The following is a 15,015-nucleotide window of genomic DNA, read 5'->3' on the forward strand; positions in this document are numbered from 1 at the left end:
CTTGCGAGGACTCTTTGGTTTTAGTTGTGTTTATTTGATATTCGAGAAGCATTGGAGTTATATTCAATTGGGTAACGTTGATTTTGTGATTGATTTAAAGAAAGTGATGGAATACTTTCATCGAGGTATTAGAGACATTACAAAATTTGAAACTATTAATAATTGTAAAAATTATTGTAGTTAGCATTTTTAAATCTCATATGTCGAGTTTAATCTCAGAGAAGAAAATCTCGTGTCCAATTTAAAGATGAAACCAAAAAGTAATTCCAATTTTGTTTCTGCATAATATAACATTACACCTAAAATAGAAAATTATGCTTCTACTCAAACAATGGTTAGTGATTTTCCAATTACGAAGCATACATGATAAATTTTCCAGGTCAGTAGCCGCCTCCACCATAGCCACCACCGCCGCCACCACTATAGCCACCGCCGCCACTATAGCCACCGCCGCCACCAAACCCAGGACGTGCCCTTTCTGTAGCATAGTTCACTCGTACTGTCCGACCATCAAGTTCCTGTGACAACCAACATAATTTAGATGCTACAAGAAACATTGTCAACATTTTGAGTTTTGCAAAGAGCAACAAAATGAGTCAATTGAAACAAACAGCAACAATTAGTTGATGGTGAAATTCTAAGACAACTGCCATATAAAAAATTGTACAAATAGAAGTTGGTAAAATCTTAATTACTAAAGCTTAACCCTTCAAGCTATTGTTGCCCTAATATTTTCCCCCCATTTTTCCCTCCACTTTTCTGAGTCATTGGATCTTGCACATTTAGGAGTCATTCAATTTTAGCCATTGATCATCTTACTTAATGTCAGCCGAATGTTGTTATCAAGTTTGCTATAATTTTGGCCAGCCGAATCCTTATTTTTTAACCTAACAAATTTCATTCATATCCTCCTTTTTTTTTTGAATCAAATATTTTCTACACATTTAGGTTTGCAATTATTTAATATAACAAATTTCATCTAAAAAAATGCATCGCACCAATTTTATTCCTATCCTCTTGCCTTTTTTTTATGAAGCAAATATCTTAATTACTAAAGCTTAACCTTCAAGTTATTGTTGCCCTAATATTTTCCCCCCATTTTTCCCTCCACTTTTCTGAGCCATTGGATCTTGCACATTTAGGTGCCATTCAATTTTAGCCATTGATCATCTTACTTAATGTCAGCCGAATTTTTTTATCAAGTTTGCTATAATTTTGGCCAGCCGAATCCTTATTTTTTAACCTAACAAATTTCATTTCTATCCTCCTTTTTTTTTTTGAATCAAATATTTTCTACACTTTTAGGTTTGCAATTATTTAACATAACAAATTTCATCTAAAAAAATGCATCGCACCAATTTCATGCCCACCAATTTCATGCCTTTTTTATCCTTATTTATCCTTATTTATTAATCTTATTAGGTCTGCATTAACTTAACCTAATAATTTCCCTCTAAAATTCTGCATTAGATTAGCAACAATTTAACCTAACAAATTCCATCTAAAATGCAGCGCACCAATTTAAACTAACAAATTCCTTCTAAAATGCAGCAATCCCTAATATTTCTCCTCGCTGATAAGCTTTTTATTCATATCCTGTTGTGTCATTGTTTGTATATATCTATTGTTTCTGTAGACTTTTTTTTTTGACAAGTTGTTGTACACTTATTAATGATATTTTTTTTGTTACAATTATTAATGATATCTTTGTACTATATTTATAAACAATAGAGGATTTTAGGCTGACTTTTGTTATTCAAACTATACCTTAAACAATTTTGTTTGTTACATTTGAAATTCATAAATATTTATGCTTATAATTTTAATCTATATAAACTTTTTTATATAAAATATCGTTCATAATCTATATGTGTTAGCGTAATAAAAAACGAAAAGACGGCTATGTGAATGCCCGTCTTTCCACATGTTGACATAATGTAAATCAATATTTTTCTAAATCATAAATAAATCAAATTATTACGTGGTATATCTCGTGACAATAAAACTATCACATACCTCCCTAAAAACAAAAGAAACAAAAAACTATCACATTCCTTAAAATAAAAAAAATAAAAAAATATCACATGCTTGAAAAATTCTATAAAAATCCTAACGAATCTTTTTCATTTTTATAAAGGAACGGATGTCTTTATATATATATATATATATATATATATATATATATATATATATATATATATATATATATATATAAATGTTAGATATTCTTCAATCAACCTTAATTAACCCTAATCCTGCCCTTTTTGGCGGGTCTAAATATATTTTTTTTAAAAATTGTTTTGCAAGGAATTGAACCAACTACCCATAACAACACCTTAGAGCTTTTACCACTAGACCACTAACATTTTTATTGAAATATAGTTGCTTCTAAAATGGATATGTAATCTTAAAGGCCTTTTTTTTAAGCCACTAACACTCATTTTTATTGTGTTTATTTTCATGTTTGATTAATTTCACATAATTTAATTTATGACTTTTATTCCATTTTTATTTTTGTTGATGCAAACTAATGTTAATAATATAATCACTTTGATGCTTATATAAGAAACTCTACAAAACCCGTACATCGTACGGGTTAGAGTCTAGTGTTTTACTAAATCTTGCTCCCTCCGAGCCACAATAATTGTCACATTATCACAAAAAACTATTACCCTCTAACTAATACTATATGCATCATTCCCAAGTCGTTATATTTCAATTTGCATTTATGATAATGGTGAATACACCAATGCTTAACAAGGATAATTTGGTAAAAAAATAATATTCTCTATTTTTCATCAGGATAATGGTGAATACACCAATGCTTAACAATGATAATTTGGTAAAAATAATATTCTCTATCTTTCGTCAATAGTTTTTCCTTAAATTTGTGAAACAAGCAAGTATGCAAATTATTATAGGATGGAAGTATATGTTTTCAATACTCAGTCAGGCTTTTGAAATCTAATTCCCATTTTGAAAGAATTTGCATGGGTTCTCTAATATCATCCTTTTTAAATATATTCTTCAAGAGATCTAAAAAATGTAAAAATTGAATATGTAGAACAAAGAATCATTAACAAAGAGAATACCTTAGGATACTACAGCCACATATGCATTTATTATTTTTATCTTATTTTGGCTAAATAAATGTAAGGGTTTTTCTATCATGTGCAGTTAAGAATTTAAAATAGTAACTTCGCATTGGAACTTATACGTTATGTATTAAATATATAACTATTTAATAAATAATTGTTGTTTTTCAATAAAAACTTGCTACTTTTAGTTGCTTTTAACATGTGCAATATTGCACATGTTAGCCAAACCCTAAATGTACTTTCATAAATGAGGCAGAAAGTCATGCTTACCATGTGAATTGGTGACTTTTAGAATTTAGTAAGATGAAATCATCACGAAAACTGATAATACCTGGTTATCCATGGCTTGCAGGGCAGAGGATGCTTCCTCGCTAGTTGCGAAAGTTATGAAGCCAAAACCTCGGGACCTGCCTGTTTCACGATCCGTGATAATCTTTGCTGGAAGAACATTAAAAATGAGAGGTTTCAGTGCAGAAATCAATAACCACAATATCATGAAATACATATGCTTATCACAGCCGCCGCCTTTTTTATATGACTATTACTTAATGAAAATTATCTTTTACCAAAACAACGTAAGCACTCTATCAAATCATATATAAAAGGCTTAGTTGCACTTTGGGTCCTCCAAGTATCACAGTTGAGCGATTTTGGCCCCCCACTTTATTTTGAGCGATTTTAGTCCCTTATGTTTTTCCCTTTCTGATTTGGTAGTCTCCGTCCGAATTTTCCTTCAAATTGACACTGATAATGCATCATTTATTGCTGTGGCATCCAACTCTGATCGTCAACCAGACTTTTCTTTAAAATTACATATTAAAAACGCCAAAAATCAACCCAAACAGGGGAGAGCAAATGAAATCTCTAATTAGAAATTCAAACTTTTTGGCGTTTTTATTATTAAATTTTAAAGAAAAGCCACACTAACTATGAAAGTTGGATGTCAGTAAATGATGTCCCCTTAGTGCAAATTTGGGACGGGGAATATCAAATCGTGAAGGGCCAGAATCACACAATCATGATACTCTGGGGGTCAAACGTCTAATAAAGCCTATATAAAATAAGCATCATACTGGTTTGCTTTTGCTTTAGCTCACTATGCAAGATTCAAAGACAATTTACAAGTGGAAACTCATGTTTTATTTCATATTACAACCTGATATGATGAAAAATTGGTAGATTGCGAGTCAGAAAGAAAATTACCATCAAGAACTTCTCCATAGCGAGAAAAAGCTTCTCGGAGACCACTATCATCAGTGCTATATGAAACACCTGCATTACGATTGAAATTTGAAAAATTATAGCTACATTCCATTTTTAAAATTTAACATGATAAACTAACATACCTCCAATAAAAAGCTTGGCAGATGACATGGATCTGATTGCTTGAAATAACGAAGGAGTAGACATAGATAAATCATGATTGATGTGCTTGACAGCAGAATTCTGGATTAACTTTCCCATTTTACCAAAGAACGCCATTGCTCAAACCTTGAAAACATCAAACCACGGAAAATTAGTATCACTTAAACAATATATCCATTGTTAACTGTAACTAATGATCTGCTAAGTACAAACATTCCACCACCGGTTCCATAAAAAGAATTAAAATAGCAATTTTATCTGAGGTCTGCTAAGTACAAACATTCCACCACCGGTTCCATAAAAAGAATTAAAAAAATAGCAATTTTATCATATGAAATTGACCACCAAAATATATTTTGTAGGATGGCCAATTTCATCCCCAAATCATCATTTGTAGGGAAGGCTTATAAAAGGGTTCTAAGTGATGTTGTATGTATCCCTGCTTCTTTGCTATTATACAAATCATCCATTTCAAAGTACCAAAATTATTGAATAGTTATAAGTGACAAAATGAAGTGTAATACATCAAACAGAGTACAGGGTTGTGTGTGCAATTACAAATATTGTCTTCTTCATTCTACCCTCTAGCTTTCATCATTTATCTTCCTCGTAATAACAGGTTTTTTAGTAGAATTAAGTAGTAACAAACAAGCAATTCATTCTTAATGAAAATTATTATAAACTTACACTGTCACTGCTTAATTGTACACGAAAAAAAAGGTAACTCTTGTTGTCAAATGGCGGATATAGCATCACTATAGTGTAGTGGAATTTTAACAAACTGCTATTGTGCAATGCACAAGCACAAGCTCGCCTAGCAGAGTTTTAACAAACCATTATCTTCCGTAGTCTGCCATTGACAGGTTGGGATTTAGTGACAGGATTGGGATTTCACGGTGACTTCGTGTCTATCTCTCTCGTATATTACTTTCTCTCTCGTAAAACACATAAATTTACATGATTATATAACTTTTACGCTTAAAGTCACTCAATCCTCCGCCATCGACAACACTGAGGAAATAATAACCATCAAACTCTATCCACTCATTTCTAATACATGATTATATGTCCGTAAATAAACCACAAAGTTATAAGCAAAAAATTAAAAATTAAAAAAATCTAAGGAAAAAAAAACAACCATAACATTAACATCACTCAAGAATCAAATCAAAGAAAAATTTCAGGTCATTTCTATCATTTTGATTCTCCTTCTCTAATACCCAATTGAATTTTGTACAATAAAAATCAAATCTTTCACAATATTAAGCATTACCTACGTCAAAAATACTGAAAAAATATAACTAATAGAAACCCAATTAACAGGTAAATAAGAACAAGAAGAAATAAACAGTGAAATCAGAATTGAAAAGGGAAAAATGGGTAGTGAAAAAGTTGTGATCTTGAGATCTTAGTGCGTACCTTGAAAAGCGATTATGGCTGCTTCAGAACTCGAAACGAAACAATGAAATAAAATGAAAGTGCTTAAACCCTAATTATTTGTTTTTTTAGGGCTTTGGTTGCCACGTGGCTGCTTATGTGATGTCTAGATGCTTCTGCATCAACCGTTTAGATTTTCTCTATGTCTCCATTTTTTTTTTATTTAGAGTATTATTTTTCTCACACTATCCCTTATTAGCGTCGTGTAAAATTTTCAAAATGTTCTTGTGATTTTCGGATTTTAAAATCTAAATTGAGTTTTTCCTTTGGTATAGGGTGAAAGCAATTCGAATTTTATAACCCAAAAATTTTAAAAAAATAAAGTGTGTTCCTTGATTTGTTTGGATTATATAATCTGAACACCCCCTAAACACTTTTTTCAAGAGAAAAATAGTTCGGACTATACAATCTAAACTGTATTAACACAAATTCTAAACATGTTTGTAATATAGATAGTAATTTTATGAACAATATTAATCTTCTTAACTCTCATCCTTCTGTTTTTGGTCATTATTAGTTGTTCTTATTCAAAAATCTAGTTTTCGGACTCCTTGATCGGATTGCTCCGAAACTTGGCCAGAAAATCAGAAAAAAAATCAAGGATCAAGACTCCCCTATAAGGTACTTCTTACGGGACTCAGTTTCTCAAAATCCAAAATTTCATCGTTAGACTCATTTTTCATTTTTATTTTTCATATTCTCAGAAAAATCCAAAAAAATTTGCATTAGTTTTATTTGATATTTAGAATTTTTTGGGTGGTATTTTTATATTTTTATGATTTTATTTGACATGTTTTTAGCATTTTTTTTTACTTTGTTTTTTGTTGTTTTTAAAAGCAAAATTCAAAATTGCTGAAATGGGAGAGATTATGATTGCTGATTATACATAAGCATATTTCGGATTATAAAATCCGAATTAGTGAAAAATCATTTCGGATTTTAAAATCTGAATTACTCATGGACATTTTTGTAAAATTTACAACGCGCGCGAGAAATGGTTAGGGTGGTAAAAGTAGTAATCTTTTATTTATCAATTGAATATATGGATTATCTACTGCTATCTCTCTTATGTTTTCCATCCTGCGTTGATTTTAACCGTTCATCCAATAATGAGTATTGTAGACCACATGAGGTAAATAATGAATAGTGGATGAGATTGCATATGATCATTTAGCAAATTGACACCAATCCAAATTGACTTCTTTATTGTGGGGTGAAATTTATTTTGGGCTCATAAAGATGGTTGGTATGTTCCTAAATACAACTCACTTTGTAATTGGTAAAGACGTTGATTTGTATGAGTCTGGGTTCGAATATGAATTATCTATTTTTTCATATTTAAGGTATACTTGAATAAGAAAATGACGAAGATGGTTCTAGAAGCACTACGACTCCCTTTACACTTTTTCAAAGTTCTTTTCACTTTTTCAAAGTTCTCGCTTGATAAATTCTATTTATAATATTTTACTTTTATTAAATATAATATTTTACTTTTATTAAATATAATGAAGGTATAAATGCAATATAGACGTGTCCTTTTTCTCCTCTCGCAATAAGATGAGTTGCAATATAGACGTGTCGTTTTTCTCCTCTCGCAATAAGGTGGGTATTGGTATGTGCATCCAAGACAATGACAGAGGTTATGTGCTTGTGAGGACTCTTTGGTTTTAGTTGTGTTTATTTGATATTCGAGAAGCATTGGAGTTATATTCAATTGGGTAACATTGATTTTGTGATTGATTTAAAGAAAGTGGTGGAATACTTTCATCGAGGTAGTTGAGACATTACAAAATTTGGAACTATTATAAATAATTGTAGTTAGCATTTTCAAATCTCTTACGTTAAGTTTAATCTCAGAGAAGCAAATCTCGCGTCCAATTTAAAATGAAACCAAAAAGTAGTTCCAATTTTGTTTCAACATAATATAACATTACACCTAAAATAGAAAGTTATGCTTCTACTCAAACAATGGTTCGTGATTTTCCAATTACAAAGCATACATGATAAATTTTCCAGGTCAGTAGCCGCCTCCACCATAGCCACCACCGCCGCCACCACTATAGCCACCACCGTCGCCGCCATAGCCACCACCACTGTACCCAGAACGTGGCCTTTCTTGAGCATAGTTCACTCGTACTGTCCGACCATGAAGTTCCTGTTACAACATAATTTTAGATGCTACAAGAAACATTGCCAACATTTTGAGTTTTGCAAAGAGCAGCAAAATGAGTTAATTGAAACAAACAGCAACAATTAGTTGATGGTGAAATTCTAATACAACTGCCTTATAAAAATGTATCGACATTCTTTGATTATTAATTATATACAAGTATAAATATTAGTTGGTAAAATGTTTTACTAAATCTTACTCCATCCTACAATAAGTTGAACATTTTCAAAATAACTACAACCCTCTAATTAATATTATGTGCATTCTTCCCAAGTCATCATTATATTTTTCACATTCATTATAATGGTGAATACATCAATGCTTAACAACGATAATTTCGTAAAATTACCATTCTCTTTCTTTCACTAATAGTTTTTCCTTAAATTGTGTCAAATAAACAAGTATGCCAATTGTTATAGGACGAAGAGAGTATATCTTTTGAATGCTCGACAAGATGAATCATCACAAAAACTGATAATACCTTGTTATCCATGGCCTGAAGGGCAGAAGATGCTTCCTCGCTTGTTGCAAAAGTTACGAAGCCAAATCCTTTGGACCTGCCTTGTTCACGGTCGATGATAACTCTTGCTGGAAGAACAATAGAAACGAAAGTTTCAGTGCAGAAATCAATAATCCCCATGTTATGGAATGCATATGCTTATAACAGCCATCAATTTTGTGTGACCTTTGCTTTCAATGAAAATTATCTTTTATCAAAACAAAGTAACCAATCTATCAAATCATATATAAAAGACTTAATTGCACTTTTGGTCTCCCAGATATCAGGATTATGCTATTTTCGCCCCCACTTTTTTTGAGCGATTTTAGCCCCTTATGTTTTCCCTTATTGTGATTTGCTAGTCCTCCAAATTTTCGCTGGAAGGTATCATTTATTAATGTGACATCCAATTCTCATAGCCAGCATGCCTTTCTATAAAATTAAATATAAAAGAATGCCAAAAATCAACCCATATAGGTGAGAGCAAATGAAATCTCTAATTACAATTTCAAACTTTTGGTGCTTTTTGGCGTTTTTAATTTTAAAGAAAAGCCACATTAGCTATAAGAGTTGGATACAAACGATGTCCTGTCAGCTTAAATTTGGGACGGGAAATACCAAATCATAAAGGGTAATAATCGCTCAAAAAATAATGGGAGCCAAAATCGCACAATGGCGATAATTCGGGGAGCAAATGTGCAATAAAGCCTATATAAAATGAACATCATACTTGTTTGCGGTAGCTCACTATGTTAGATTTAGAAAGAATTTACAACTCTTGTTTTATTTTGATATTACCTCTACCTGAAATGATGAATAACTAGTAGATAGTGAGAGTCAGAAAGAAAATTACCATCAAGAACTTCTCCATAGGGAGCAAAAGATTCTCGGAGACTCGCATCATCAGTGCTATACGAAATACCTGCATTGAGATTGAAAATTAGAAAATTATAGCTACATTCCATTCGGACAGTTCAACATGATAAACTAATGTACCTCCAACATAAAGCTTTGCAGATGACATGGATCTAATTGCTTGGAATGCCAAAGGAGTAGACATAGATAAATCATGATTGATGTGCTTGATTGAAGAATTCTTGAGTAACTTTCCCATTTTACCAAAGAACGCCATTGCTCAAACCTTAAAACCATCAAACCACAGAACATTAGCATCAGTAAAATGATATATCAATTGTTCATAGTAACTTATGCTCTGCTAAGTACAAGCATTCCATCGGAAGTTTCATTCTTCATTGAATTTTTATCGGATGAAAATGAAATCTAATTTCACATTAGCAGCAGAATAAGCAATTATATGTATCCCTGCTGCTTTCCTGTTATACAGATCATCACCTTCAAGTTCCGTTTCAATGTACCAAAAAAGTTGAAGAATAATAAGCGACAACGTGTAGTGTAAAATTGTCAAACAGAATACAGGGCTGTGCGTGCAATGACAAACGATTATTTTCTTCATTCTCAGCTTGATTTTGTCCCTCTGATCTTCCCCATTTTTCTTTCCTCCCTCCCACAAAAATAAAATAAAAAATACGACAATGATGATCTCATAGTCATAACATTATGTGCTTTTAGTAGCATTATACCAAGCAATTTATTCCCAATTCCCAATTAAAACAATAAACTTGTAATTGATTTTTGTACCAAACAAAGGTAACTGTGCATATATCACTAGTACCTCTAACCGAGGCTGTGTCAGGTGTCCGACATGTGTCTGTGTCCGACACCAACACGACGCTGGTATATGAGATTACATTCAATTATGTTATTTTTTTCATATTATTACAGGTGTTTAGCATGCCGTGTCTGTGCTTTATAGACACTAACACTTCAAATTAAAGGTGTGTTGGATGTCCTGAGACAGTCCCGAGACACCAACACGACTGACACATGAAATTACATTCAATTACGTCATTTTTTCAATCACTTACATTTTCTTAAAAGAACACGCAACATATAAACAATAACATTAACATAAACAATACTCAAATCTCAAAACTAAAATTCCCAAATTAATTCATTCATTTTGATTCGCTTTCTCGAACACCCATTTGAATTTTGCACAAAACAGAAAGCTTAGATCATTAAAAATCAAATCTTGCACAATATTAAGCACCATCAATGTCAAAATACTGAAAATATACAACTACTAGAAACTCAATAAACAGGTAAATACGAAGAAGTTAACAAAAGCCAAAGAAGCTGAATGGGAAAACAGTGAAATCAGAATGGAAATGGGAAAATGGGTAGTGAAAAAGTTGGGATCTTACCTTGAAAAGCGCTTATGGCTGCTTCTGAAATCGAACAATGAAATGAAAGTGCTTAAACTCTTAAACCCTTGCTTAATAATTAGGGTTTTGGAACTTGATACGTGGTGGCTTCTTGATGTCTTCATGCTTTTGAATTAACCGTTTAGATTTTCTTAATGTATCCACTTTTTTTTAATTTTTTTTTATTTTAATTGTGGTTTTTAAATTATAAATGAGTGAATAAGCAAATTTGTAGCATTCACAACGGAATCTTTCTTCATTTTAGTGTCTAAAATCATCGATAACGATGAGTAATTCACCTCTATTTAATGTATAAGTTTTACGAACGAATACTTTGAATCTTGTCGACGAATGTACACTTTTTAAGAATTTTAAATTAATAAATCTTTCTTTCAAAAAGTTAAATACTACTCCCTCCGTTTCAAAATGAGTGTCGCTTTAGCCAAAAAAAATTGTTTCAAAATGAATGTCACTTTCAGTTTCCAATGCAATAATAACTTTTTCTTTTCTGCACACTATTTCCAAAGTATTACTTTTAAAACTAACCAATAGTTAATAAGGATAAGTTGGTAAAATAATCATTCTCTTTCTTTTAATCATTGCATTTCTTAATATGTGTGTAAACATCTAAAACGACACTCATTTTGAAACGGATGGAGTATAATTTACAATGGATTGAATACACAGTTTTCATAAAAACTTACTATTTAAGATCATTAAAGAGTAGTTTGGAAGCACTCGTTGACATTTCCCTCAACATGAAGCCTAAATAAACACTTTTATTTGTAACGCTGTTGACGAATTAAAGATTTTGCAAATGTATAAGATGATAGTCCTTTACGATGATTCTTTTTCTTCAAGTGATTAATGTTGAGGAAAAAGAATTTTGTCCCTCAATAATGAGTTCTTTAATTGTGCTAGCAAAGCATTAAGTATGGTTGTTTAAGTTTTTTGTTACTGTACTAAGTAGGCATGGCAACAAAACCCATACATGCGGGTACCCGTCTAAGCCAAACCCATTTTGACGGGTATTCCCCGCTTTGACTGGGTTTGGGTATGAGTTTGAGTTTTTCCCGATTTCAAAACAAGGGTACGAGACGGGTAACGGGGATATAGGTACTCACCTTGAACCCATACGCAAATTTGTCCCGAATGTAGAAAATCCAATTATTACCTCCTTTTATATGAATAGAAATCGAAACCCTAAGTTATTTCACTTACACAGTCAGAGTCTAAGTCTTTCAGATGACAATTAGTTATCTATCATAGTTCTCTCATATCTCCTTCCATATCTCACACTCTCGGCCTCTCTCTTCTCTAACACATAGCCATTGATCGCCATCATCTCTATCCTGGATAATTCATTACAAAATTGCGATCGGGAGTGAAAAATACTTTTATTTTTATTAGAAAAAATATCCACTGCGGGGATGGGGATGAGACAGGTATATCCAAACCCGTCGGGGACGGAGATGAGATTTAATTTCTCATCCCCACTGGGTATGGGTAACAGGTAAGTATTTGGGAGTAAGGTATATGGAGACGGGGAAGGTAAAACTCGTCTCCACCTTGCCCCATTGCCCTGCCTAATACTAAGAGACACATGTAAATAAAAATAAAGACAAAAAAGTAAATGGACAAAATAGCGTAAATAGTTTGTGTTTGATTGACTGTGTTTCAAAAATTATACCATGATGAGTATTGATAGACAAATTTATTCATACTAGACAAAATGGCATGACTTACAGTGTTTATCCCTGCTCGACTAATTACACATGTAATGCATTGGCTTTCCTCGTTGAGGGGGTGCATGGTACCCCATCTTCGATTAACAACTTCCTTTTCCTCATCATGATCCGATGACAAGGTTTAGAGTATGCAGCCTCCCTTAAAACGCGTTTCCGTTCTCATTGTTCTCTGTAATTAGTGGCGCTGTAAATAGGGAATGTTTGGTGAGTGCCTCATTGTCCAGTTCTACCGAGATTTAACTAGGTGTGATGTCTTCAAGACGACATATTCTTTAGTAGATCTGAGACAAAATCGGTTGACCCTAGTTTGGTTGTAAATTGTAATAACGCTCGGCTAACTTTTTATCAACCAGAGAAAAACTCGCATATCCTTAAATAACATGTACTTCGATTTTGAGTTTTGACTTACAGAATATATATATATATATATATATATATATATATATATATATATATATATATATATAAAGAATAAGTTTACAACAAGTACAATAACTAACAATGCTTTTCTACGATCAATCAGATTTTAAGATATTTTAGAAATTAATATTTAAAATGATAATATAACAAAAATAATTCCTTAAAAAAGTAAAATAACATTGTAAGAGCTTTTTACATTGTCATTGCGTGTGTATTCATCAAAGTATTTAATATATTGAATTAGTTATGTGTCTAAAATTATTTTTTCCTCTGACAAATGTAGTTCCAATTTGTTTATACATAATAATAATAATTTTACACCTAAAAAAGAAAGAGATATACTTATTGCAGATTTGGTTTATCTCATACATTTCCAAAGTTAATTTTTTTTTGTTGAGGGGATACATTTCAAAAGTTGTTATTATTGAATAAAAATTACAAGAAATAAAATCTTACTCAAATAATGGTTTGTGATTTTTCAAATATAAAACGTACACACTTTAAAGTGGTGGCATACATTAATAATTAATTCTCTCAATGTTTCTAAAAAAATAAAAATTCTTTCAATGTTCAACATTTCAGGTCAGCCGCAAAGTTTTCTCTCAAAAAAAAAAGGTCAGCCGCAAAGTTGAATTGTTTGCGTAAAGGAATAAAGTCGGAATGGTATGTATAACTAGAAAGAATGTCTAGAACCTAATTAATGAAAAAATAATTTGTGTATCTAAATTTTATTTCTTTTTTATAAAAGATAGTGGATTTCTGGACATTTATTTTTGGGTCAACTAAAGAGAAACAGCTACATCACAAGAGTCTTATCTTCATACAACATTTATGACCACTTAGCATACAAATGATACAATGCTAATTTGGCAATTGACATATATGGATAATAACATGTAAACTATTTTTTATAAACAAAAGCTAAGATTAGGAAAGTCCTAAAGGCTATGGCTCAATTTGGTTCCATCCATTTTTTTATAACTGATTTCTTGGAATTTGATTTTCAATAAAATCAGTAAGTAAGTAGGATATTGGTGGTCATATTATAAATTGTAAGACAACTTTTATGACTACTTGTTGGTTCATGTGGACTTGGAGAAACAAAGCTATTTTTGAGGAGAATTTTCAACAACCAAATAACTTTGTCTTGATGATCCAAAATTTTGCTCAAAAGATAGAATTGTTTTCGAACCAACCGCCTCATCGCAATGTTCAAATAAAGGAGACAATCTACATAGGTTGGAATAAACCCTCTGAAGGTTAGATTAAATTCAATAGTGATGGTGCTTTTCAAAGAAAGTGGAGAATATTCAGGTTATGATGGCCTCTTCCACAACTATGAAGAGAGATGATTAAAAGGCTACATTTCAAAGATTGAAGTGTGGGATACACTTCATGTATATGGGGCATGTATCTTGGTTTAGCGATGGCTTGGTGAGAGCGCATTCCGCAACTCATTATTGAAAGTGATTCTAAGATCTTGATTGACATGGTTACAAAAAACTATATGTTTAGTGGATCAGTTCCCATGTTGGTGTAACGCATTCGCAAACTGTTGGTTTTGGATTGACGAATCCAATTTCGTCATACATGGAGGGAGGGCGATGTGTAAATTGGTTGGCTAACTTTAACTTTTCTTTAGACCCTTTTAATTGTATCAAAGAGTCCATCTAGTAAACTCTATAAACTTCTTTTTGATAACATCTCCAGGGCTTCTATGCATATGAATGTTCAACTAGTTTTCTAATTTTATTTTTGGGCTGATGACCTTTTTTTATAAAAAAAGAAAAAAAAAGGAAAGTCCAAAAGGCACACCTCCATGCCATTTTTAATAAACTACATTGGAAATAGAGAAATTGTTATTTTTAACCGTAAAATAAAATTATTATTAACAAATAATAATTTATTAAACTCTATTCTTTTAAGGTACAGTACAAAGTCACATTTTTTTCCTCTTCTTCACAAAAATGTCATGTTATTTTCAACCGTAAAA

General features: G+C 31.7%; 2 protein-coding genes across 4 annotated transcripts; both read right to left on the bottom strand.

Annotated features, from left to right (window-relative positions):
* Positions 1–145: 145 nt before the first annotated feature.
* On the bottom strand, positions 146–10,993 carry LOC146904394 (glycine-rich RNA-binding protein 3, mitochondrial-like). 3 transcript variants are annotated; one of them, XM_085722390.1, is made up of 5 exons: positions 10,855–10,993; positions 4,445–4,589; positions 4,302–4,370; positions 3,430–3,536; positions 146–518 (listed from the first exon to the last, which is right to left on the bottom strand). In XM_085722390.1, exons 2-5 carry the CDS (start codon positions 4,578–4,580, stop codon positions 381–383), a joined length of 450 nt encoding a protein of 149 aa, XP_085578516.1. In that variant the 5' UTR covers positions 4,581–4,589; positions 10,855–10,993; the 3' UTR covers positions 146–380. The 3 variants fall into 3 exon arrangements, with proteins under 3 accessions (XP_085578516.1, XP_085578515.1, XP_085578517.1); XM_085722389.1 differs by lacking the exon at positions 10,855–10,993 and adding an exon at positions 5,883–5,980; XM_085722391.1 differs by lacking the exon at positions 10,855–10,993 and adding an exon at positions 5,151–5,865.
* Positions 7,786–10,977, bottom strand: LOC146904395 (glycine-rich RNA-binding protein 3, mitochondrial-like). Its single transcript, XM_085722392.1, has 5 exons — positions 10,855–10,977; positions 9,566–9,710; positions 9,423–9,491; positions 8,552–8,658; positions 7,786–8,055 (listed from the first exon to the last, which is right to left on the bottom strand). Exons 2-5 carry the CDS (start codon positions 9,699–9,701, stop codon positions 7,918–7,920), a joined length of 450 nt encoding a protein of 149 aa, XP_085578518.1. The 5' UTR covers positions 9,702–9,710; positions 10,855–10,977; the 3' UTR covers positions 7,786–7,917.
* Positions 10,994–15,015: the final 4,022 nt, after the last annotated feature.

Source organism: Medicago sativa, chromosome 7, assembly GCF_051527215.1.
Source record: "Medicago sativa cultivar Bolivia chromosome 7, Bolivia_mono, whole genome shotgun sequence".
NCBI lineage: Eukaryota > Viridiplantae > Streptophyta > Magnoliopsida > Fabales > Fabaceae > Medicago > Medicago sativa.